The 26,684-nt window shown below is 40.4% G+C and overlaps 1 protein-coding gene across 9 annotated transcripts in view; it reads right to left on the minus strand.

Annotated features, from left to right (window-relative positions):
* The window catches only part of ARID1B (AT-rich interaction domain 1B), a 405,593-nt gene that overhangs the window by 343,142 nt on the left and 35,767 nt on the right, over positions 1 to 26,684 (minus strand). For all 9 annotated transcript variants that reach the window (XM_057527661.1, XM_057527658.1, XM_057527655.1 and 6 more), the window contains exon 2: positions 15,626 to 15,820. In XM_057527661.1, coding sequence (XP_057383644.1) covers positions 15,626 to 15,820 — 195 coding nt within the window. The remainder of the gene's footprint in view (positions 1 to 15,625; positions 15,821 to 26,684) is intronic.

Genomic DNA, 26,684 nt, shown 5'->3' on the forward strand with positions numbered 1-26,684 from the left:
CCATCTGGAGGGGTTGGCAGTAGAGAGGGGCTGGAAAAGAGAGCATTAAATGGAAAGACACACACACACACATGCACGCACACATATGCACATACACGTACACACACAGATTCAGCTTCCAGATGCCCTGACTTCCTCTCTGGATGAGTAACTGTGGGGAAGGGAGAACACAGATAACATGTGAGGGGTCTCAAACAAAATGGTCTGATCCCCTCCCCATCATGCAGGCCCAGCAGTGGACATGCCTGTCGGAGTACACAGAGCTTTCTGTCAGTTTTTAGCTTTCTGTCCATGTGCACCAAACTGTTACAACAGACATTTCAAGAAAGCCTCCAACATGAGACAGTAAAGGGTGAGGACAGTGAGGGCTCAAAGGCAACAGAAGGAGAACACTGTGGAGCAAATCTTCAAAAACAAAGATCCTAAAATGATCATCAGCGAGATAAACTACCGTATCCATGAGAAAAAGAATAAGATAGTATTTTTTAAAAGGCAATTTAGACAAAAACAAGTTCATGGAAAGTGAAACTATGAAAGCAGAAACAAAAAATTCACCAGAAGAGCTGGAAAACAAACTAAGACTATCTACCAGGAAATGGAATAAAAAAGACAAAGGGATGAAAAAAGGATAGAACAAAAGGTTTAAAAAATAAAGAATTAAATAATAAACAAACAAACAAGTCCAGAACTTCTAACATCTGACTAATAATAGTTCCAGGTAGTAAGAGAGGAGAAAAATCAAGATGAGGAAATTATCAAAGAAATGACAGCCCTCCCTTCCAAAAAATTCCCACAATTGAGTTTCACACTGGATTGGCCCAGCAAAATGAACAGAAAAATACCACCTGCAAGGTTCATCAATATTTTAGAATCAGAGAAATAAAAAGCTTCTAAAGTCACCAGAGAGGAAAAAATAGGTGGCATAAAAAGGATGAGGCACTGGATTTCTCAACAGAAGCTTAGAGAACAATCGAACAATAACTTCTGAAGGAAAATTATTTCCAATCTAGAATTCTATACTCAACCGAACAACTAATCAAGTGTAATGGCAGAAATGACATCTTTCTGACATGCAGGAAAACCTTCCTCTCCTGCACCCTTCTTAAGGAGCTACTAGAGAATATACCCCACTAAAATGAGGGACTACATGAAGACATAGATTCAGAAAATTGAGTTTGAAGCCAAAGTAATTCTAAGAATGATGGTTAAGGGAAATTTTACTACACATATGCAGCAAGACATGAGAGTAACGGAGTTCAGAATGCAGAAAAAGAGGAAGAGGGATTCCAGTTCTTACTGGGGACTCAACCACTGCTTGCCGAAAGCCACAGAAATTTGGAAACATGCAACATGCTTCATTCCAGATCAAAATCTGCCGTGGTCAGCCTAACTGAAAGAATTTAAGTCATCTGAATGCATCCTAGCTGCAAGGGAGCCTATGAATTTGAGTTCTGAACTGCAGAGGCAGAGCTTTTAAACGTGGGCATTTCTCCAAACATAAAACAGCTATTCAACAGAGGGTGGGCATCCAAGAACATGAAAAACATTGAATAGAGCTGATTAATTGATGGGTTCCACCTTATTGAGAGGGCCTGTACAGTTCTATCAGAGGATGAAGATAAATTGGTGATATTTACATTTTTCAAAAGTAAAACAGTGAGGCAATTATCAACACCAAGAAAACAAAAAGTTGTATATTAAAGAAATATATTCATAGTTCATGTCTCAACTAAAGACAGTTACTTTATACAGCCCTATTAATGTAAACACTGAATGCTGATTTAGCCTTAATGGGACAAGAAAGGGAAAAGGAACTGTAAGGCAGGACAGTGTAAAAAGAGTTAACTTTTACATAGTAGAATTAATAGATACAGTCTAAATTTGAAAAAAAAAATAGCAACATAATCATGTCATTTAGAAATGGATTTAAGTACCAGAATAAATTATTATGAGTTGAAAATGAATGCCTCCAGGAAATGGAACTCAAGGGCAAGGAAAGATGGAGTAGGAACTGGTATTTTTCTCAAGAAGCCTTGTAATACTATTTTATAAACTGCGTACATATACTGAGGAAACTTTTTTTAACTTTTCAATTTACATGTCTCCTCCACTAGACTGTGAGCCTCTCAATGGCAAGCCCTTTATACTGAGTGAGGAGCATACCGCAGACCCTCTTTAATACTGGTCATCTGTAGCCAGATGTCCAACCAACATTAAATATCTGTGATATTTTTTAAAGTACGCTCTCTTTTTTAAATACCAAAGAGGAAAGATCCTTCAGAATGAATATGATAATTCATTAAGAAGAGACTGTTGGGCTCAGCTGCATCGCCCAGCCAATCAGACTGACCCCTGTGGTCCATGCGCCAGAACCAAACTAAGCAAAGTATAACAGTAACGGCAACAAGGGAAATTTTGCGAATACTGACACTGACACTGGTGTCCTTTTTAATCTAATCTTTATAATTAACTTGCTGGATATTGCAACCATATGTTATCTGTAGGAATGATTAAAGTGTGCATATTCGGCAAAGCAATCAAAACGTAAGTTCAAATTCATGTTTCCAAATGGCAGGTGAGCCACTAGTAAGGAAGGATTTGCGACCTTCCTTACTCAGAATTATAAGAATAAGGTAATCAACTTAAAACAAGCTAAGTCATCCCTTACATCTTTACCTTGAAAAGAAATAATTTGACTTAATTCGTGTGTGGCTCTGGATTTCCATGTAACTAATTTTTAATAATCATATAATGCCAGGCTTACATCTTGTCATTAATATTAAAAACAATGTAATGAATACCAATAAAAAAAAAAAAGAAAAGATGCCCTAAAATATGTTATCAGGGGCAATAATAACAGATAAAACTGGCAATAATCAGAAAAACTGATGAGAGGTGCAGTTTTTACACTCCTATTTATAAAAGCAGAGGTCAGAGACGAACATAAAAGTCAACTAGTAAACTCATTTAAGGGGGAAATGAACAATGTTTAAGTTTTTATTCAAAACTTAGCTTCTTTATATATTTCCATATCACAATAGCTAAAAAGTGGAAATGACCCAACGTCCATCAACAGATGAATGGATAAATAAAATGTGGTATTATCCACATAATGGAATAATGTTCAGACAAAAAAAAGGAATGAAGCACTGATATATGCTACCACAGGGATGAACCCTGAAAGCAGCCAGACACAAAAGGTCCCATATTATATGATTCCATTTATATGAAATATCCAGAATAGGTAAATCTATAGAGACAGAAAGCAGATTAGTGGTTGCTAGGGGGAGGGGACCTAGGGGGAGGAGGAACTAGGAAGTGAGTGCTTAACGGGTACAGGGGTCTCATTTGGTGGTGACAAAGAAATTTTGGAACTAGATAGAGGTGATAGTTATGCAATACTGTGAATGTACTAAATGTCACTGAATTGTACACTTTTAAGTGGTTAATTTTATGTTATGTGAATTTCACCTCAATTAAAAAAAACTCTAAGCGTGATAGACATGGTAACATTCGGTTTTCAACTTGGTAAAAGTCACAAAGGACTTTCCATGAAACTAATATGCAATGTCAAAATGAGTCTACCTTAATTATAATCAGTCTTATTATTTAAGAACTCAAATGAATCCTAGTCTCAGTGATGAGAAGCGTTCCAATTTTACCAGAATCATAAAACGTAGTGCTAGCATGGGCCCCGAGTTAAAGTGCCAAGAATCTGAAGTCCTTGCTCTGCCACTTAGTAAGCGTGTAAATTTGAACAACCTGATTAACCTCTCTCGCCTCACTTTCCTCATCTATAAAGTGAGGACCCTAACACCTACCTCAGAAGGCCATCGTGAGGACTGAGTTAATCCACGTAAAGCAAGAAAAACAGTGCCTGACAGAGAATAAGCCCTAACAAACGCTAGCTATTATTATTAATAATAATTTTAAATGGAGATAAATAGCGTGGCAAGAATTAAATGAGTGTAATGCAAAAATACTTAGTATAACACCTGGCACCACGACTGCACTTTGTCATCTAGTGACCGCCTCTCATAAGAGTACTAGGAAAACGGGCCCAGGAAGACGACAAGGACACTGTGGGGGGAGGAGGGGGCCGGTAATTCCTGTCCTTCCTGGAAAGTGAGAAGTACTTACCTACCATACATCCTCAACGGGAATAAACCACACGGCAGTCATTTTTTAAGATTCAAGCTAAATCACCTTTCTCTACTCCTAGGTGTACTTTCATCCTAGGTGTAGCCATGACCTCCACTTCTGGAAACAAGCTACAGCGTAGTGTGGGTGTAAAGGCTACAGTTCCAAATCTCTGTCCGCAATATACCCTTTCTAAAAGCTAAGCTTCGGAGAAGTACTCTGGCCCCATAAAGCATGCCTACTCAGAACAGTGAGCTCAACTTATCAATTCCACTTACGGAGAACTAAAATGTCACACTTAACGGTTTTCTCCATAAATAAACACTGACTTTTACACAACTCCAGTATGAGCATGGATGTAAAATGTTCCCCCATCATTTCACAGCCCCCATACTTCCACCACACACGGCAGAGCTCTGCCTCCACTGGGAAGGAATTCTCTTCCCTCCGGCAGTAAATCCCTACCGGAAAACCGACTTTCTATTAAACGGCCGTTTAATAGACGATTAAACGACGTTTCTTTTAAACGGCCTCCTAACTACTTGGGGGTGGAGGGCAGGGGTGGTCTACAGTAAGCGACGTCAGATGACCGGTGTTAGGACAGAGAGCTGAGCTCGCAGCACGCTGGCACCAAATCTGATTCAGCTCTGAGCTAGAATCTTAGCCCCTCTCCCTGCTTAGAGCGCTACACTGAATACAGGCAAATCCAGAGGAGCACCACGGGCCAGGCAGTCAGCGAGCAGCTGTCTCCAGCCTCGGCAATGGGGTCAGCACCAGCCAGAAGGAACACAGGCCCCTGCACGACACACGCTGAAATAAGCAACAGCGGAAGACCAGCCTGCTGTAACCACCTCAGGTACCAGGAACTCCTCAGGGGTCTAAACACAGGGTTAAAAGTACAGCTCAGAGACGTCAGCAGGCTTCCTACAGGTCAGCGGAGGAGCTGGGCGCTGAGTTCAACTGGAATCTAAGGAGGCAACGGTGAAAGAGCCTGCCCTCGGCCGAGCACGGGTGCCAGACGCGCCGCTAACACACTCGGACCTCTCTGCACTGGGGTCCATGGATCTCACTGGCCAGAGTCTACAATTCTGCAAATTCTTTCCTTCGCTTGTTTGAAAATGTTCGTGAAGTGTCACGTACTGCTCTAGATGATGGGCTGCAGCGGGGCAAGACCAAGTGCCTGCTGCCCGGAGCTTACGCCCGAACAGGAGCAAGCCCAGGCAGGCGGTAAGCGCAGCAGAGGAAGGAAGAGTGCCCGGGCGGGAGGTGTGTGCTTCTGCTCGAGGAAGTCGGAGGTGGCACCTCAAATTAACACTCCTTTGAACAGAAAGCTAGAAGTAGTAAGACTTACAAAGCAAGACTTACAAAGACCTGGCCAAAGCCTCAGAGGCACAGCAAGGACAGACACGAAGGCACAGAGGAAGAAAGACGGTATTTTGAGGGGTGAGGGTTAGTGGTGGAGTCCTGGGGACCCTGAGTGAAGGGGGGGACTCAAAGAGACAAGGCCAGGGCCTGACGTACACCCTCTAAAAGGACCATTCTGGAGTCCACTGTGATAATCCACATGGGAGATGGGGGCTTGGCCAGGGTGGTAGCTGTCAAGGTGGTGAGAAGTACTCAGTTTCGGGATCTATTTTGAAAAAAAGGGGCAATGGGATTATTTAACAGGTTGAAAGGCTGAGAAAGAGAGGATGACTGTGAGGTCTGGGCCTGGGCAAGCAAAGCAGAAGCACGAAGCTGCCATTTATGGAGTGAGGAAAACTGGAGGAGGAAACGGAGCAGGTGTTTTTTACACAGGAGAAACTTGGGAACCGTCAAGTGTTCTCTACAAAGATTTAGTAACCAAAAGCACCCCGTCCCCCACCCCCGCCAGTTATGAATTCAGAACTCAAATTCAGAGCCTCCCTTGCAGCTAGGATGCATTCAGATGACTTAAATTCTTCCAGTTAGACTGACCATAGCCGAACCTGACTTGGAACTACACACGCTGCACGTTGCTTGTTGCCCCATTTCTGCAGCTTTTAGCAGCAGTGGTCAGAACTGGAATCCCCCAGATCCCTCTGCTTCACTGTTCATTCCGTACTTTATTACTCTTGTGACCTGCTGCACGTGTGTAGTAAAATGTCCTTTAACTGTCATTCTGGGACGTTCTCTACAGGTGCTGTGATACACCTGATGTCGTGAAGACAGGGCCAGTGATGTCATACGTTATCACTCCTTCCACCCTTTATTTTTTAAGCCAACGAGGAAGAAGAACGGGGGAGAACTCAGCCGCAGACAACAGTGGACAAGGAAGAGAGCTCTCTCTCCGGCAGCCCAGTGCACTTGGAAGGGAATTCTGGTCTCTCCTCTTCTCTCCAACTATCAGAATTTGGCCAACTACCAGGGAATGAGATCCTCTCATCTCTGAGACCCTGACAAGTGGCAAGGGACATACAGGTAGGAAGTAGAGAAGGAAAGTCATGTTTCTGTATGAAGCCCAAAACACTGAGGAGACCCTCCAAAGATGTAAAACGCCTAAGATACCTAGATTATTGGGCTATCTCAAGATTTTATTGGAAATTTCAAGGTAACATAGTAATTAAAGGAAAGGGAAGTCTCCTTTCTGGCTGACTGTTTTAAGGAAGTATTCTGAAGCCCACAGACCAACAATTATTCTGACCCTTACCTCTTCCCCAGTTCTCTCTGGCAGCAATCATGATGATGATATTGATTAAAAAGGAACTTTTTACTTTTAGTGTTGGGAAACCGTCCCTGCTTGGCTGTCTTTTCTGTGGAAACATCTCAAATTGGTGTTCCCTTCCCAGCAGACATCTCCCCAGCCCTCCTTGGGACCAGCTCCTACAGCCATCCAGGTAGAACTAGATTTTTTCAGTCTCAGGACCATTAAGTAAAACTTAATTACCTCAGCAATGATAGTTTTTTTGCATTTTTATTCCAGTACTTTCTGGGTTGGTTTGTTTGTTTTTTGGGGCTTTTTTTTTTTTTTTTTGCTATTGATATTCATCTTACTTTTTGTTTCTGAATGTTTGATGTTGTCTAGAACAAAGGCAGTGCCTTTGACTAACCCTGAAGAGCCAATTCCATTGGTCTGTTTGGTAGTTATTTAAAAGAAAAAAAAAGTATACTCTTAATGACTTAATACCAATAAAGGGAGACCAATTTGCTTAAATCTTTGGAACAATCTGTTTTCTAGGTTAAACACACTTTTTTGTAGGAAATGGGAAGCTGCGTAATGCCTGCTGCTGTAGACAGTTACTAACCTTGGGTTTCGGACTTTGTTAGTAGGCAAGGGATGTCATGTTATACACACACACTAACCACACTCAAGTCTCAGCTCCAGAATTTCCAGGAACTTTCTAACACCTGGCTCCACGTAGGGAGTTCCTCTTGAGGTCAGAGAAACCTGGACTGAGCAAGGTCCCCAGTGCTAGTGAGGCGTCCACACAGCCCCACTGAGAAAAGCAAGGCTGCTGAGGCTTCCTGCTTTTTCTCCTTGTAATCCCCTCTTCCCTTCATGCTCCCACCTACCTTCTTTCTCTTCTCCCTCTCCACTAAAGTGTTTTTCGAATTCCATTCACAACTACAGTTTTAACTTTTATAGCTATTTTCAAAACTATTAGGGCAAATAGCCTTAATAGATTTGTTGCATATAAAAATAATCAAACTGCCATAAACAACTTATTACCAGAAAGAATTTAACTTTCTTCCACTAACATAAAAGAAGAGACTTCTTTTACCCTTAGGAAAAAACCTGTTTTAAAATACAAAAACAAAGCATCCAACTCTTCTTTGTGGAGGTAAAAGAGCAGTTGAAGTAACGGCACAGGACAAATCTTTTAAAACTTATTATTTCCATTAAGAATTCACTGTACACAGTTTATCCCAATGTTGTACAGTATATGCTATTTTCAGAACTACTTAGAAAGTAATAATGTGTAAAATGTGTAATTACTTGCTCTCTTTGATTCTTTTTGTGACTCCAAGTAAAGTTAGCACCTCAAACTTAAGATTTTCTACATATTAAGAAAAAAAATAACATTCTACATATCTAACACACATCAGGTATTCAGGAAAAAGAGGTTCTCTGAGAAAATTTTCACTTCAAAAATAATAAGTTAGGGGACTTCCCTGGTGGCGCAGTGGTTGAGAATCCCCCTGCAACGCAGGGGACACAAGTTCGATACCTGGGCCAGGAAGATCCCACATGCCGCGGAGCAACTAAGCCCGCGCACCACAACTACTAAGCCTGTGCTCTAGAGCCCGCGAGCCACAACTACTGAGCCCGCGCACCTAGAGCCCGTGCTCTGCAACAAGAGGAGCCACCGCAATGAGAAGCCTGTGCACCACCATGAAGAGTAGCCCCCGCTCGCTGCAACTAGAGAAAACCCGTGCTCAGCAACGAAGACCCAACGCAGCCAAAAATAAATAAATAAATTTATTGGAAAAAAAAAAGTTAGAAGATAATTTATTGTACTGATTACAACAATTTGCTAATCTTTGAGCTAATCTCTTTCCCCTTTAGAAAGAATTTTAAAGAATTTGGGTTAGTAGCTGTACGAATACAACCTGTCAAGCGTTAACCCTTAAATTTCACAAGACTGTATTTGAAATGACAAGACTCTAAACTCTAAAACTAAAATAAAAAGACATTAACTTACTATTATCTTAACGGGAAAAATCCAAGCTGGGAGATCTTACAGTCAAACTCATTTAGCAGATGAGCAGAGTGAGATACAGATTTTTCCAATATTGTACATAGATGAAGCATTAACCGACAAGGACTGAACTGTCCCAACTCCTGGATCTGGCCACATTTCTTCCCTTTAAGCCGTGGTGAGTTTCTGACTCACCGGAGGAGGGCTGGAGAGCAAGCACCCAGGGCGTACGGCTGCAGGTCGGGAAGCTGCCTCTGTGTCTATCTCCGACACCTGGTTGTCAACCCTAGCTGCACAGGAGAGTCACCTGTGGAGCTTAGAAAGAGGGACGCTTTTACATTCAGATGCCATTGATAAGGGCATCCATCTGGGAGGCACCAAAGCACTGCAGGAGAGTCTAACCTTTGGCGAAGTTTGAGAACCACTGGCCTAAGCTACGCCACTTAGTTTAACTTTCAACTTATCTTCTGGTATTTTTGTTTTTACTGTTTGTTTTTCAGGGAGCTGTGAAGGAATGCGGTTGGTTGATTTTACTGTTATCAACCGTTAGCTTTAACTGAATGGTTTAAATTTTAACATAAATATCACACTAAATGTTTATTTGATGAAAGCAAATAAACCAAATTTATTTAAAATATATTCAAGTGATTATAATGCTACCTAAAACATATACTTGAGTTTTACATTTCAAAAATAAAAATATAATAGAAAAGCTTAACAGATATTTTAGGTTGAATGTCTATATATGTAAAATACATAGAACTCATATGTAAATGACAAAACAGAATAAGCTACCAGCAGAGAATAGGCACTGTACACTGTATGTAACCTTTAGAATTTCTAGGGCAATGTAAATGTCCAGATTAAAAAATAATTATATATATATATACACATACACACACACACACACACACACACACACATACATCAGTATAAACTTCCTAATATAAAGGAGCTTTCCAGGACTTCCCTAGTGGCGCAGTGGTTAAGAATCCGCCTGCCAATGCAGGGGACGCAGGTTCGAGCCCTGGTCTGGGAAGATCCCACATGCCACGGAGCAACTAAGTATATGCGCCACAATTACCGAGCCTGCGCTCTGGAGCCCGCACGCCACAACTACTGAAGCCCACGCGCCTAGAGCCCATGCTCCGCAGCAAGAGAAGCCACTGCAATGAGAAGCCCGCGCACCACAACGAAGAGTAGCCCCCACTCGCCACAATTAGAGAAAGCCTGCACTCAGCAACGAAGACCCAACACAGCCAAAAATAAAAGAAATAAATAAAATAAAATTTAAAAAAGTAGCTTTCCAAACTACGAGAGATCATTTCACATTTTCTCATTAAACTTTCAAGTATAAAACCTGGTCTTACCTCATTTTTAAGAAAAAAGGCTAAAGATTTAAAACTTGATATTTAACCTAAAATGTGATCTCTTCTAACACACCTCTGTTAAGAATGTCACACTGAATGCTTCAAAATATGTTGAAATTCAACTGCAATATAAGAAGTAAATAAAACCAGTTAAATAGTCCAGAAATTTAAATTTTAAAGCACAACTAAAAATTACCATTTCTACAGATCTTTTCAAAAATATTTTCTTGGTACAAAACTCCATCTACAGGGAACTTTGGCATCAAAGACAGTAGCATCTGCTATCTACTTGGAAGCAGAAATGTGAGGTGTAAAGCTTATACACCTTCATATTCACTGATGAAGAACAAGTGAGGAAATCAAGACAAAATGTGGCCAACAAAAGGCCATTATTTATACAAATCTGCAACCAGCTGAAAAAACTCCAAACATTTCAGGTATACAAGCAGAGCAGCTTGGCTCCAAGTCTCTTAGAACAGAACATGAGTATATAAAAATGCTATGAATAACACAGCAAAAGAAATCTCAAAGCATTCACTATGTTATTGGCCAAAAAGCTTACCTTCATCTTATTGATTTGTTTGTTTATATGTGTATAATATCTATATACATGTAAAATACATGTTTAATATATTATTCAGTACAGGTAGGTGTCTCTGAGTGAATATAAACTATCAAAAAATTAAGACTCTGAATGTAAAACAGACACTAGGCACCCATTCCTCTCCATTATGTTAAGCCTTCCTTTATTTCACTAAGTCAAGCCTTCCTTTCTCATCCTATCACACCCTATTATGCTCCTTAAATAGGAAGCCTCAGCTCTTTTTTAGAGAAAACTAAAATTAAGCCCTGACTATTGAATTCACACTTAGGATTCAGTCTAAACAAACATTTCATGTCAAAAAACTCTTTCAACCAGTCCTTCTCACTCCATTCTTCCTTACTTTTCAGAAACATTGTTAAAACTATATCGAAACATAATTTTAACTGTATTTTAAAAAGCAATTTTTTTTTCCAGAATAGACTAACAATATAAAGTAACACAGGTGGGAATCCTAGAATTCACTTGGCTCCTTAATAACCCCAAAGAAAACATTTATTTTAGCCAAACAATTGTAATGTTTGTCTCCTTTTAGAAACATCTGCTGCCAAAATAAATATGTGCATTGGAAGAAGTGTTTTGGCTGTTAAGATGGTACCAAATAAAATGCTTATGTTCTGAAATAAATATTTTACTCAAAAAGCACACAGCAAAATAGACACATCCAAAGGGTGTAGAAGATAAAGGCACAAATTAAAACTCCTATTCATTTTTAAAGTCTTTTTCAAAACAACCTCAGTGTTGAATTCAGTTGTTATTTAGATTGAAAGTGATAAGTTCAGATGGGTCACCTTAACAAAAATAACAAGTTCTATTTAATTTTGCCACGATATCTTTCAAAGCAATAATTATATTCCATATTCTTGTTGTTGTAAAGGTCTTCGCAATACAGATGTTTTTAAAAACTAAAAAGTCATGTTTTCCCATTGCAAAGGCACTCATGAACTTATACATCTCTCACTTCGCCCTTTTTCTCCTTCCCTGGTTTTATAATTCCAACAGGTATCAGGTTATACAAACATCTGCAACAAGATATGGAGAGTTAAAATATCAGTCCAATAACCCTTGATAACTCAAGAAAAATCTCCGACCACATAACTGAAATCAGCTTGACACAAATAAATATAACTTCGCTTCTGTAACCTATTTCTTCTCGGTGTTATTTCTTTTATATGACAAATCTTTTTTAAAGCAAGTCAGCATAGGCCTATGTATACATTTATGATCACAAAGGACAAGAAAACTGAAATAAAACATTTGCTCACCCACATCCCTGATCAAGCAAAGGATACATTGGTGTCTAAGTTTAAAAAAGCAAAATCTAAAAAAGTCAGAGTCAGATTCTAGTAACCTTAAAGATTATACATCCTCTGTGTAGCTCCGTATTAGATGAAATCAACCAGTGTACTTCTGTTGACCATCCCCAGGTTTGAATTCCAGGAGCCTAGAGGCAGAACATTCTCCACAGAGGCACAGAAAATTCATTTCCCCTCTCAGCTCAATAAAAACCCAAGCAGACTAGTTTTTAGGACACCGTGCAAAACTAATCTGTTTACCATGTATTTGCCTGATGATGTGAGAGAATCAGCAAGTGAAAGACCACAAGTCTAGTTCCAGTTAATAAATACCAAAATGACGTACTATTATCACATCATGCTTCAAAGACCCAGTCATGAGTATATTTCAAAAATAAAATTATCACCATACAAATCAAGAATCCCCAGGTTAATACTAAAATCCAACACTCAATGGCCAGTTCCCCCTAACTCTCCTAGACAAAAAGTAAGCAGTGATACTATGCATGTTAAATTTCATATAAGCACTGTGGTTCTTTCTAACAGAATACTCATTTAAAATTCCTGTCACAGGAGTAGAACGCCAGCCAGGAATCAAACTGTGACCCCTGAGCCAAAGACAACTTACCACTCAGCTAGTAAGTGGGCAACTCAATATACAAACTTGAATTCCTACATTTTAATCCTTTGCAGAAATATATGAGCAATATTAAATGAACTGGATTCAGCTCATTAGAGGTTCACAAACCAAGCACAGAAAGCTTTGGAGGCCATCCAAAGTCAAGTCATGCCTAGGTGGTGATGGCCACTCAATAAAAACTCAATGTCATTATTATCTTCCAACTTTTTCCCTGAAGAACATTAGCAGCCATGACCACAACAATGCTTAGCCAATTACATCAGCACTAAGAGAAGATGGATAGGACTGGCAGCCAATCACTGTGCCAGGACCTTGTTTGTGGACCAAATTTATAATTATCCAAAATTCTCAAATGAAGTAACTCACCGAAAATTCCTCACCAAAGGACACAGACTAAAGCTAACAAAATAAATGTGTTCTAATAACCTTTACCAAAACCCGCATTATTTTTTTTCCTTTCCAAAGCTATTAATTAGCCTACACCTAACTGATCACATGAACTTGGTACTATGCTGTGTGTCCCCCTTTAAAATGTTACACACATTCAAAAATGCATTAGCAGTTCTTTTTAGCCTTTTAGGTTTCAAAACAAAAAACAATACTTCAAGGTCGTATTATAAGTAAATGAAAAAGTAAAAAAGCAATAAAGATTATTTAGAACGTTTGATTATGATTAACTCAGTATGGAAGTTTGACAGCCAGGGCATTCAATTTCTTACCAGATACCTTATTTTTCTTTCATTATCAGAAAGATCTGTGCTTAATCAGAATTAGGCATTTTTTTGGGTTAGCAGTAAAATACCTAATCTAAAATCTTAATTAAAAATTTGTTAAAATACTTGGTGGGTAAACTTTATCAATTTGTCCCTTCAAATAAATCCGAGAGTTACTGGATTTTGAAAGTATGTAAAATCCACCAGGATTAAATAAAACAAGAAAACTAAGGTTATTCTATGTAACTGTGTATGTCCTCTACTTTTAGCCTTACATATGTGGGAAGAAAATAATGAAAAAAATATTCCTAGGTAATCATTCTTCACACATCTCCATTTGTTAGATTCCCACTTTGGGACTGCAAAATAAACCAACGTCTTAAACTTCGAATAAGACTTTAACTCATTCAGAGAAAAAGGTAAAGGTTCATCCAGTAGCTTGCCATGAACAGCTCCTTTTGAAATGACTCTCAAATTTCCCTTCAGGAAAACATGGTGCAAAGGAAGGTGCAGGAACAGGGAGTGGCGGCATCTACTTCCCTCCACCCGTCCTGCTATTTCTCAACTGCCCTTCTGTCTCTACTCTCTTCCTGTGGCCAGAGTATCTTTCAGAACTGTCAGCCCCCAAATGAAATCAGCTGTAGAGTAGAATCAGGACTTTATTCAGCTGGCTGCCTGGGCCTTCTTCCCCTCAACTAAGGGAAAATTAGCTTTAAAACCTAAAAATAAATAAAATAAAATAAAAGGAAGAGAGAAAGAAAGAGGGGAAAAAAAAATCACAACTCTCATCCTACTTTTCAATCATTTACAAATTATCTCCCTCTCATAATTAGCAGCCTCAACTAAAGAATTTTACCCTAGGCAGCGAAGTATTACTGGAAGAAAGGAGTAATGTTGAATAAAATTACAACACAATTAAGTATGCAACTGACTGCTAAAATTCTGAGTGGCCAATCTTTAGTAAACAAGGGGTGAGAACTTCTGACAATAACGAAGGCCATTTAAAGAACCAACAGCTGGGATTCAAAGGCTGAGCGGCTTCTATCTTTCCTTACAACTGCCTTAGTAAAAATATCGCCAAAGGACAGACTAAGATAAAGAGGAAAGACCATTTTCAGTCTCTAAAAAGACAGGGCTCAAGTGCCATTTATCTGTGAACTTTTAGGACACAGCTATGGAGCATATAAAGTATGATATATCATTCTCCACATTCACTTTAGAGAGAACAAAAGTTCTATCCAATCTTTTTTCCACAGTGATTTTTGGTCAAACATCGGGAAGAATTTCCTGAGAGGAAGTACTGTCAAACTCTGGAACGGGTTGCTTGGCAACACTGTGGAATAACCTATCTGGGGGCAGGAAAACAACCAGGGTATCAGCCCGATGCACCACCAGGTTAAAGGCATGGTGTGGGAATTTATAAATCAGCCTTTCTGGTGCTCCTAGAAACTAAATACCCTAAAACAAGTCTGAATCTCCTCATGGCAACATTACACGGATATACTCTCCAGTATCCAAGAGACTGTACAGGCTTACTACTGCCAGAAGGTAGATGGTCATTTAAGGTAACTCCAACTACTTGATTCTAGAGAAAAAGGAGAAGAATATATTTTTTTAAAAGTAGAAAAACTCTTTTTTGTTTATGTAAAAACACAAAACCCATCAAACCTAAGAAAACTGATACACATCAAATTCTCTTATAAGAAATACGTCAAGAAATAAAAGCAAAATAACTTTTGGGGAGACTAAAAAAATTTTAAGCTGATGCCATCTTTATGAGAAAGACCTTCAAATGACTTAAAACTTCACCCTAAGAAGTTTATTCACAGCTCAAAATCTGACACTGTCTGACATCAGAAATATTAGAAAGCCAAGTTCACTTTGGGGCTTAGATCTATATAATTTGCTGCAAAATGATGACACAGTCAATCTTTCAAATATAGCTGGTAACACAGGCTTTCTACCAAACAGGAATTCTGTCCACTTTGCTCTAAGAAGGTCACTTTTCTTTCTTTAAAAGAGAGGGGGGGGGGGGTGGAAATTGTACCTGTGATTATTTCAAGAAACTATGAAAATTTTTTAAAGAGTAGAGAAAAATCAGTGAAATGCCCCCCAATACTCTCAAAACTAATCTTCGGTAGACAGTAAAAGACAAAGACAAAACTAGGACCAATTGTGTGCGGAAGTGGAGTAAAAACTAGCACAAACCTGCTGCTGTGCGTACTGCATTCCTCCCATGGCCCCTGGGGTCCGACCTTGAATGCCAATTGGATACCGCTGTGGGCCTGGGGGGCCGTAGGAACCTGCCGGGTAAGGGCTGCTCTGCTGTGGCTGAGAATGAGGGTTACTGCCCATCCCATACAGCTGAGGTCTCTTCATCACCATGGGATCCATCGGGCTGCCCTGTGAAGAAATACACGAAGAAGCAGGCTTATTAAGTCATTATTACAAAGGCAGAAAGTTTGCTATGCTAACATATACATTAAAAACGCAACTATCCTTTCTTTTGAAAATATTAAAAACGATGACCGGACAAATAAAACCCAGAAAAACACCTAGGTGGATATAAGACATTTAATTTTTTTTACTTTTAGCAAGGCTTTAATAATTAAGAGGGATCTGGAGCAAACAATATAAGGAAAGATTTTGCATCCATCTAAAATTCTACTATGCGTCTAGGAAACGGGCATGAGAGTTAACCTCACCCAGCTCCTTTTAGCTTTACTAGTAACAAAGGCAAAGCACAGCGAGTGGTTAGGAACCCTTTCTGACTTCAAAGTATTCTTCGAACAATTACTTTATTTTAGACCTGAGTCTGCAAGTCCTGATCAAACATTAATGCATCTGAGTGCTCATTAGAAAGTGAAAGGATAGATTTTAGATAACACAGAATGTCTAGGGTAAAAATTTTCAAAGATCACTAGTGCACATGAATAAGCACCCAGACTGAGTCACAAGGCACCTTCTCTATGCAAGTAAGCGTCTTACCAAACATAACCAGTTCAAAACTAGACTTTGAGTTTTATTTTTGGCTTGGTGAGTCAGCCCATGGGCCTCAGGGCCAAGGCCATTCAGGAGAGCCGAACTGCAGCCTCAGTCTGCGCTTTCGTGCCCTGGGTGCTTCAAAGGAGCAAAGCGGTGGTGGCGGAAGTCCCTCACCGCGGTGCTACAAAGGCCTACAGATCCCTCCTTCCTTCCTTCCAAAACCATATACTGATGCCTACTGTGTGCCAGGCTCTATGTTCACACTGAGTACACGGGGACTCTCAGGAAGGCTTGAAGATTAGCAGGGTAAATGGAAGAAGCCACATTCAAGGTGGGGAGGGCCAGGGCACAGAGTACCACAGAGCAGAAGAAACAGCATAAAGCACAGGCTCAAGGGAGCTGAGCTGCCTGGCACGTGTGAGGAAACATACACAGTTTAGATCCAGACGAAGCAAAACAGCAGCTGGAGCAGGCAGAAGCCAGTAGATGGGTGAGCCTTACATGCCATTTTAAAGGCTTCAGATTGTACCTTGGGGATAAACCACCGGGTGCTTTTAACAGAGAGCTAGAGTCAGATCCGTCTTCCGGAAGGACCACTCTCTTGGCAGCTGCCTGGAGCCAGGGTGGGCTGCCACAGAGGCAGGTGAGCTGAGGTCCTGGGCTGGTAGCAGTGCCGGGCAAAAAGCAAGCCCAGATTCAAGTAAGAGAATGGAAACACAGCACGACTTATGAGTGATGGAAGACAGGTGTCAAGGGTGGCTTAACAGATGATAAGACGCCAGGTGAGACAGCATGCGGCAGTAGAAGCAGATCAACCCTCCCCAGGGGGCGGGAGCCTTCACTATTCTGCATATTAAAATCGAGGTTCCTATAAGGAAATCCAGGTGAAAATATCCAGAAGGAAGAGCCACCGTGAGTTTCCAGCTTGGGGAGTAAGGTCTGACCTAGAATCATAAATAGGGAAGTCAGCATACAGAGAATATATGCTCCTGGAGGGCAGCGATTTCTGTTTTACTCACTCACATTATATCTCCAGGACACAAGTCAAACAGGCACCTGGCACACAGAAAATCCTCAATAAATACTGGATGAATTAATCAATATGAAGCACATAAAACTCAAGGACTCTACCCAGGAAGAATGTATGAAAAGAGAACAATGGGTAGAAGGAAGATGGGAAAAGGAGGCCGCAACGAGGCCAAAAGAATGGTCAGAAAATGTAGTTAGAGGTTGTAGAGAGCATGGTGCTATGGAGGAGAAGGGAGCAGGTGTAGCAACATGCCAACTGCAGCCCAGGAGTCCAACAGGTGAGGGCTAAAGCTCTGGCTACGCCTCATGACTGGGAGGTGACTGCTGAGCTGGGCGAGGGCAGTCTTGTTGCAGAGGTGAGGGCAGCTCCTGGAAGACGGGGAGCTGAGCATGACTAGGAGGTGAGGGGGAGCCAGGAGCGTAGACCCCAAACCCAAGGTGGGAAAGCTACAAGAACCCCCAGTCCTCCCTCCTCCTACACATCCCCCAAGGCTGCCCGCAGTCTCTGCCCTCCCTCCTTCTTAGGGGTACCCTGGTGCTCATTTCAGTGACTTGAGTAATCCACTCATCACACATTTACTAAGCATCTACCGTGTGCACTACGCAGGGCACTGGAAGCAAACAGTGCACAAGTGTCAGCGGCTGTCCTGGAGAGGTGAACAGGCTGAACAAAGACGCCAGAGCAACCCAGCAGACATCCTGAAGGGACCGTGAGGAGAGAGCATGCCAGTGGGTGTGAGTTTTAACAAAGCCTACCTACAGAAATACATGAGCTTAGTCCTGAGGGGTTCATAGGAATTTGCCAGGAACTGATCTCACCTGAATGAAGATATGTGTAGGCCAAACAGTTCTGCTCAAAATTCACAATTTCATGGAATTTTAACTGTGCTACTTTCACCAGTCAAGAAAAACGTTTACTTACTATGACAGAAATTGCTCAAACAATATACTGATGTTACACAAACTGTGTGCTGACTTCACAATTCAACATACAAACATACATGGTGACCTCACGTAATGAAACTAAAATTGAAAACTAAGAATTAAGTTTTCTCAGAATGATTTAAATTAGAATTTATGCCTAAGAAAAGCAAAATGTAATGATTTTCCACACTTTCTTTCAAAAGATAAAATAAAACTTTCTATGAAAGTGTGAAAATCAAGGCTGAGCTGGTGATGCTAGAATCCGCAGAGTGAATGAATGGCCCACAGAGAGTAAATCAGATTTCAGGCTAAATTTCCAATATGGGGCCCGAGGCAGCCCTATCTTCACATTCAATCTGAATTAGCCAGGGCATAGGAAAGGTCTGCTTACTTGACTTTAAATAGTGCACGACCCAAACTGGTTTAATTAAAGCAGAAATTTAAAATGGGAAAATGATTGGAATGTCTATATTTTAATGCTATAGATAACAGTGCAGCAAATTCATCTTATCAGTGACTGAAACTGTTTTGTAATATCTTTCTCATCACTGCCATAAACTCTCACAGCCCTACTTAAAATTCAGTTAATTTGCACCCATGTCAAAATGTTAGCTTAACCCTGAGATTTCTGAAAATCAAAAGCATGAAATACAGATTATCTCTACCTCTCAAAATGCATCAAATGCCTTTCAGTGAGATTCAGATATGAAAACAAGATACTTACACAGTGCAAATTATTTAATTTTAAACTTCTCTACTTATGGCCTATTATTAAATATTCAACCACAATCCAAATTCATCCCACTGTGTACTATGGCTATTTTTAACACTAAATATGTACCACTGCAGGATCTCAACCCCTGCTTTTTACTACTCTCCTTAAAGAAAACAAAACCCAGATCAAATCTAAGACTTTTCCAAAAAACAATTCACTTCTCATAGTCACATCTTACCCAAAACAACTTTGTATTTTTATCATCTACCCTTCTATTGATTCTACAGAATCACCATTTTCAATTCTCACATATAATTTATGTTATATCAGAGACAACCACATTAAGAATTGTCCTCAAATATTTCTCTAAATATGTTATTCCAAGCACATTTTTCCTTTCTAGTTACCATTCCACAACTGCTGCAATTTGGACTTCAATTCCATAAAATAAGACAAGTGCTTTTAGAGTCACAATGGTGTCCAGCCCATCTTCAAAGAGGTCTTAACATAACTAGTCTATGTTTAGTTACTCAGCTTCTAATGAATTTTATTACTTGATAAGACTTTCTTGTAACTCTTCCTTATTCAAATAAGTTTTTAGATATGTATGTATTTAGATATGTAGTTATGTATGTATGAGTTATAACTCTCTCTCCCTCCCCCTCCCCCTCCCTCTCTCTCTCTCTCTCTCTCACACACACACACACACACACACACACACACACACACACGCAAGCTGCCACTGCTGCCTACATCCTCTAAAGTCTCAGAAGGTTTCCCATCCCTGGGACGAATAAATAAGAAGGAGTACGAAGTATATTTTTTAAATATATATTTGAATATAGATTCTAGACATATTAGGTAGCACGGTTAGGCTGTATTATAGGTTAAATAGGCTTTCAGAGGTTGGCCTGGAAATCCACCTACCCTTTAAAGATTATCCAAGTTAAAGAACAAGTCCCTATATATTTTTAGCATCCTTTAGATACACTTGATGCTTTTTATACTTAGATATTCCCTCATTATCACTCTTTCAGAGTATGCGTACACAAGTATTTATAATAAAGATATCTACGTAACTGTATTCACGCCTAAATATCAAGTTAAGGGGATATCTTATTAGTAGTTTCTTTGAATATAATATTTCACAATTTTTTCAGCCAAATTCCTTAAACCACAAATTGAAGAAAGGCATTGAAAAACCCACAGAAAGAAGGACTATCACATCTTCTTGATCTATAATCATATCTATGTATCTGGATTAAACAAGAGCTCAAGGAAAGAAAAACTCTCCCCCTTTTGAATCATTATTTGGGAAAATGTTCTGTCTTACCAGCAACTAAAGAAACCTTTCGAAGTAATATTCCATTACGTATGAAATGACAAAAATAATAAATGACAAAAATAATAAAACCCAATGTGAATAAATGAGTATTTGAACTAGTATGTATAAAGCAGTGGTAAACTCTTTCTGAAGGATAATATGACAAGAACCTTTTTTTTCTTTTAATTTTTATTTTATTTATTTATTTTTGGGCTCTGTTGGGTCTTCATTGCTGCACGTGGGCTTTCTCTAGTTGTGGCGAGCAGGGGCTACTCTTCGTTGCGGTGCTCAGGCTTCTCATTGCGGTGGCTTCTCTTGTTGCGGAGCACGGGCTCTAGGCACATGGGCTTCAGCAGTTGTGGCACGCGGGCTCAGTAGTTGTAGCACGTGGGCTCAGTAGTTGTGGCTCACAGGCTCTAGAGCACAGGCTCAGTAGTTGTGGCGCACGGGCTTAGCTGCTCCGCGGAATGTGGGATCTTCCCAGACTAGGGATTGAACCCGTGTCCCCTGCATTGGCAGGCAGATTCTTAACCACTGCGCCACCAGGGAAGCCCATTATGACAAGAAGCTTTAAACAAAAGCTTCAAAAATTATATCTTGTTCCAACTATAATACCCTCTTGAATGGGGCAGGGGTGCTATTTATCCAAATTTGTCTGCAGCTACATGATTTCTAATACTGAAGGGAGAAAGCATGGTCTGTCCTGTGGGGAAAGCATGGACTTTGGACTCAGAGAGGGTCCACACCCTTATCCCAACACTTACTACCACTGTGTGACTCTGAATATTGGTGCTTATTCCTTAGTTTTCTCACTCACTAAATGCGAGAAAGAATACCTGCCTCACAATTATAATGAAAATTGAATTAGTGAGAACTAAAAGGATCTCAGAGCGACTAGTTGTTCAAAGAAGAAAACTGAAACAACCCAACTATTCAAGGATTATAGAATATGAGAATGAGCCATAATATATCAGCATAGTGGAATGGACAGGGACATGGAAAAGTACGTATAAAACAATGTCAAATGTTTAAGAGTGATGTGCATGAATTACAGCTGTGTGAAAACTCAGCTGATAACGATCAGGGCCAGCCAGAGTGACCTGCAAGTAGTGGCTGTCATATCGCGAAGCAATCTATGTTGACTTTTCTGTGATGATGTCTAAATATAACTATGAAATGCCTGTTTTTTTCCCCAGGCATCCTGCAAACACTACCATGGCTTGCTGGGGGATGGGGGTGGACGGGACACAGCTGTCCCACGTTTGGCCGCCTCCATCCCCGCACCTACACTCGCACTTCCAGCACACACAAGCAGGAGGACGCTCTTGCTCTTCTCTTTGCCTGTCTACACCCAAGCTCACTCAAGCCCCGGATCAAGAACCAGAGAGCCTTCCCCTTCACCACACCCCAGTAACACTATCTGTGGGGCCTGCCAGAATCTCTCCTATGCAGGCTGTAACCGACTTCTGGGTTGCCTTATATTGATATTTAACTCATGTACCGTTTTTTTCATTTTTATGTGTTACTTCTTAACTCCCAAGGAGACTAAAATGGCAATGTCCATGCTTTGTACTTTTTTATGTCTCACTCAGCATATAGCACAAATGACTCAGGATGATCATGGTGCCTCATAACTGCCTGGGAATGAGGACTGATCACATAAAGTGTTCTCGAAAATAAAAAGTAAAACTCACTAACCAATATCTGTACACACATGCAGAAGATGCATGTAAAGTCAAAGATAATATATAATGCAACATTAGTAGTCAAGTTCTTCTCCTGATGGCATTAAAATCAGTTTAAGTCAAAAACAGGCGCGGGGCACTAAATAGTCTCCCCTCACTTCATTCATATTCCCTTCAAGCCAGAAAATACCAAGATTCTCAGTTACCACTGTCACTACTACCACAGAATCCAATTACCGAAGATGACGTAATGGAGGCTTGGAGCTGCGGGGACTGGCCCAGGGCTGCAGTACTAGTGCAGGTCTCCTTACTCAGGTCCACATTTCCTTCTGCTGTATCACGCCGCTGTGTACGATCATGAGAATCAGGTAGAAAAAGAAATGCAACCCAGCATCTAAAACCACTTTTTTTTTTTTACTTCTATTAATGGCAAAATAGTGCCTGTTTATTAAGACTCGAACTAAAACACTGAAACTTCAACTTTGGTTATCAATACACTGTAGGTTCTCCTCTGGTCAGTCAGGAATATTTGCCACATTCTACAACGGTACAGGAAGGATCAAGAACTGGAATTCTAAGACATCAGACAAGGCAGGAAAGGCTGTTTTGTTCTTGGCTCTAAGAACTATCAAACTACTGATGCCCTCTAACCATGATGCCATTCACAACATGAGAGGAGGGGCAGGGAGGAACCGAAATACTCACATACTGACTTGGAAAGAGGACCATTGTCAATATTTCTGTTTTTCGTTTGGTCTCCTTAAGGCAAGTTACAGGGAACATACATATTTGTGGAGCCGCAAAATGAGATCTGAAGGAAGGGGGCAAGGGGATGATAAAAAATTTTTTTTTGTAAAGGTGGGATTATAGACAACTTTTATTTGAGCAGTTTTTATCTGAAATAAACATGTTTTGATTTACAGTTTTAAATAAAGAAGTTTGTTTTTCACATATACATCATTAAACAAAACAGGAGTAGAAGGCACAATATTTTTTCCTAACCACATTTTAAATGTTATCCCTAATCTAAAAATCTAAAATATCACTGGATTTTTACTTTTCAGAATTATTAAAATTAGAAATAAAATATTAATAGGTTGTTACCTATGTATATAAACTAACTTCCATAAACTACCCATAAAAAGTAGCAATCAGAAGCTGTGATTCTTGAACTCTTAAGGACACCCTTTTTTTAAAAAAAATACATCCCGGATGTATATACATCTCAAATTTAGCATATAGTGTCAGAGGTTCGTGTAATATCCTCTAGAAACCCATCCAAAGACCCTCCTGACCTGCATAATCATATAATGACCAACATCTACCATGATTTCCAAAGCACTTTAATACATTATCATTTGATCACACAATTCTTAAGGCACCCTGATAAAAGGATTTATCAATGAAACACAGAATCTGAGAACTGAAAAGAACCTCATAGGTCCATACGTGATGTACGTATGAATCCCCTAAAAGTGTCTGCAACCATGAATGTTATGAATTTCTTCCTTCTATATAACAAAAATCTGTTACTTGTAATTTACACCCATTGGTTTTGTTACTTTGATCCTTTCGTAGAATATTTGAAGATAGCTATATCTATTTCCCTTTTCTGAGCGAAATATGCCAGTTTTTAGTCCTCTTAACACAAAACATATCATGCAGAGGACTTTGCTTCTTCTCCAGATCCTACATTAGTACAAATCTGGCCTCAGACCTGTATTATCTGACAGACCCATCACGCCCTTGATCCGCCCCATCAGCTGTGACGGAACCCTACCTCCCCCATCTCCTATTATATAGTTGGTGAGCTGACTCAAGTGGCAGAAATTTTTATCTCTGCTTATTTTCATTTTGCTTGTTTCTGGTCATTATTCTGGCCTGACATCTAACATATTAACTGCATTTCCTATCTTGATGTCAACCACCAATTAAATCAGCATGCCATTTCATTCATGCCTCCCTCCACGGCACTGATAAAAATACTGAAGAGGTCAAGGGAGAGGACAGAGCCTTGGCTAACTACTAGTGCCATTCATAAGGCCTGACATAAATCCAGGCATCAGAGTTCTTGGAAGAAGGTCTTCATTAGAAACCTTAGGAAAACCCTTTCCACTCCACTCATCCACAGCACTCTTCCGATTCACTCACTACGCTCATGATGCACGCCCAAGTCCGTATCTGCCTTTGGATGACAACCTCCTGCCCACTTCAAATTCCTCCATCTTTCCTAATATATAAAATAGATAGTCCAAAGTTTAGAAAAAACACTTAGAATTTGAGACAAAAAGGTACAATGGAAAGGGAGGTGGCTTAGACTCAGACAAACCTGGGTGTGAATCCTGCCTATACTACTTATTAGCTACGTAAAATTAGGCTCACATTTAATACAGCACGGTTGTGTTCACCTCTGGTGTTGCTGGGGGACTGATTAAATGAGGTACCACAGGATTTATCACACAGTGGGAGGTTCCTAAACCTTTTTTCTTTTCCTCTCAACAAATTAGCAAATTGAAGTCAGAGCAAACAATCACTCAATAATTTAATCCATTTATTTTCTTGTCTCCCCAGCATACTGTTAATTAAAGGTGGAAATTTTGCCTTATTCATCTTTGCATACCTAGCACTCAGTAGAATGCCTGGCATGATTAACATTTGCTGAACAGAAAGAGCAATGACTTCCTCAACACCGCATCGCTGGTTAAACAGCAGGGCTCTATCAGACTGTAGGCCTCTGATGGCCAATAGGTACAAGAGGCAAAGAATCATGCATCACGGCAGACAAAGCTTCACTTTTCCCAAGTTCACACAAGCCACAGCTTCCATTACCTCCTCATGTCTGTGCCCCCCCCCAAAGGTGTCACCCTTGGCTGGTTTCTCTCAGCTTCAGAATTCTATTTCCAACTGCCACCCAACATTCCTGCCTGGATACCTAGGATCCTCCCCTTCTGTTTGTGATCTCAGTGAAAGACGCCCCCGTCCAGATGCACAAAACAGGGTCCAGGGATGTTCCCGACTCCCCTCTCTCCTCTCCACCACGGCCGACCGCTCACCAGGTCTGGTCAGCTGGACACATCACCGAGGCCAACAGGAAATCTCCCCCTCCAACCATACTGGTGGCCTCTGTGGGCCTCTAGAAAATCCACATACTTTCCCACCACTGGGCCTTCAACTATGCTGTTCCCTCCACGAAGAAGGAGCTCTGCTCTCCTGCAGAACTCAGCGCTACAGCCCTGTCCTCAGAGAAACCCTCCCTGAGCTCCAGACTGAGGCAGGATCCTCTCCAAAACCACTGTGCTTTTCCTTCATAGCACTCATCGAAGTCTGTAAGAATATCTGTGACTACCTGATAAATATCCCCAACTAGATTGTCCCACAAGAAAAGGAACAGGAAGTGAAGAAGACAAATATCAAACCCATTTGTAGCTATCGTCTAGGTACAAAAGAATATAAGGCTGTTTTGGTTTCCTGGTTTTTACCTGATTTTTATAAATTGGCAAAACCTATTATTTGCCTAATCCCCCAAGCTCAGCAACTTGTAAGTCAATTCAATGAGTAAATTACTGTCTGACTAAACTACACTTTTTTTTTTTTGGCTTGTTGGGTCTTCGTTGCTGCGCACAGGCTTTCCCTAGTTGCAGCGAGCAGGGGCTACTCTTCGTTGAGGCACGCGGGCTTCTCATTGCGGTGGCTTCTCTTGTTGCAGAGCATGGGCTTTAGGCACATGGGCTTCAGTAGTTGTGGCACACGGGCTCAGTAGTTGTGGCTCGCAGGCTCAGTAGTTGTGGCTCACGGGCTCTAGAGTGCAGGCTCTAGAGTGCAGGCTCAGTAGTTGTGGCGCACAGGCTTAGTTGCTCCATGGCAGGCGGAATCTTCCCGGACCAGGGCTCGAACCCGTGTCCCCTGCATTGGCAGGCAACTCCCAACCACTGCGCCACCAGGGAAGCCCTAAACTATACTTTTAAATGTAATTTAGCAAACGTAGTAATTTTATGAACAAATCAAAGTGTATACGTATTTTTTTGTTTCAAGAGTAAATTTGATCTAAAAGGAATATCAAAATAGTAATTGAATATATTTCTGTTTTCCTCAGATTTGTTATTCTCACCATCCAAAACAACTGTAAAACTATTATCATGGTGTTGACAATTTCTAAAATTTACATCTCTAAGTACGCAATATTGTTCATATCCATGTATCACTACTGACAACCTAGTAGCAGGCTCTTATTTAAGAAATGGAAATAATATGGTTTATTTCCCATATAAATAGAGATTCAAATCAACAAAGGAAGCTTTTGTGAGAATAAGTCAAATTTCAACCCCACCACTTTTAAAGCTGGGTGATGCTAAAACAATTCACCTCTTAACTTCTCTGCATCTCAGTTAACTCAGCTACATACCAAGAATACTACCACTATCACTATAGAGTTGTTAGAGAATTAGAGATAATACAGTCAAGTTTCGACACGACAGCCTTTTAACAGGGATAGATTTTATCATCATCATTATTATATGGAGGTATTACTCCAGAATAATCACTATGAGGCATGGATACCCTCTACTCCTCCCCTAATGTGCATAAGACAAGCATTGCTTAGCAATC

This window comes from Balaenoptera acutorostrata, chromosome 14 (assembly GCF_949987535.1).
Source record: "Balaenoptera acutorostrata chromosome 14, mBalAcu1.1, whole genome shotgun sequence".
NCBI lineage: Eukaryota > Metazoa > Chordata > Mammalia > Artiodactyla > Balaenopteridae > Balaenoptera > Balaenoptera acutorostrata.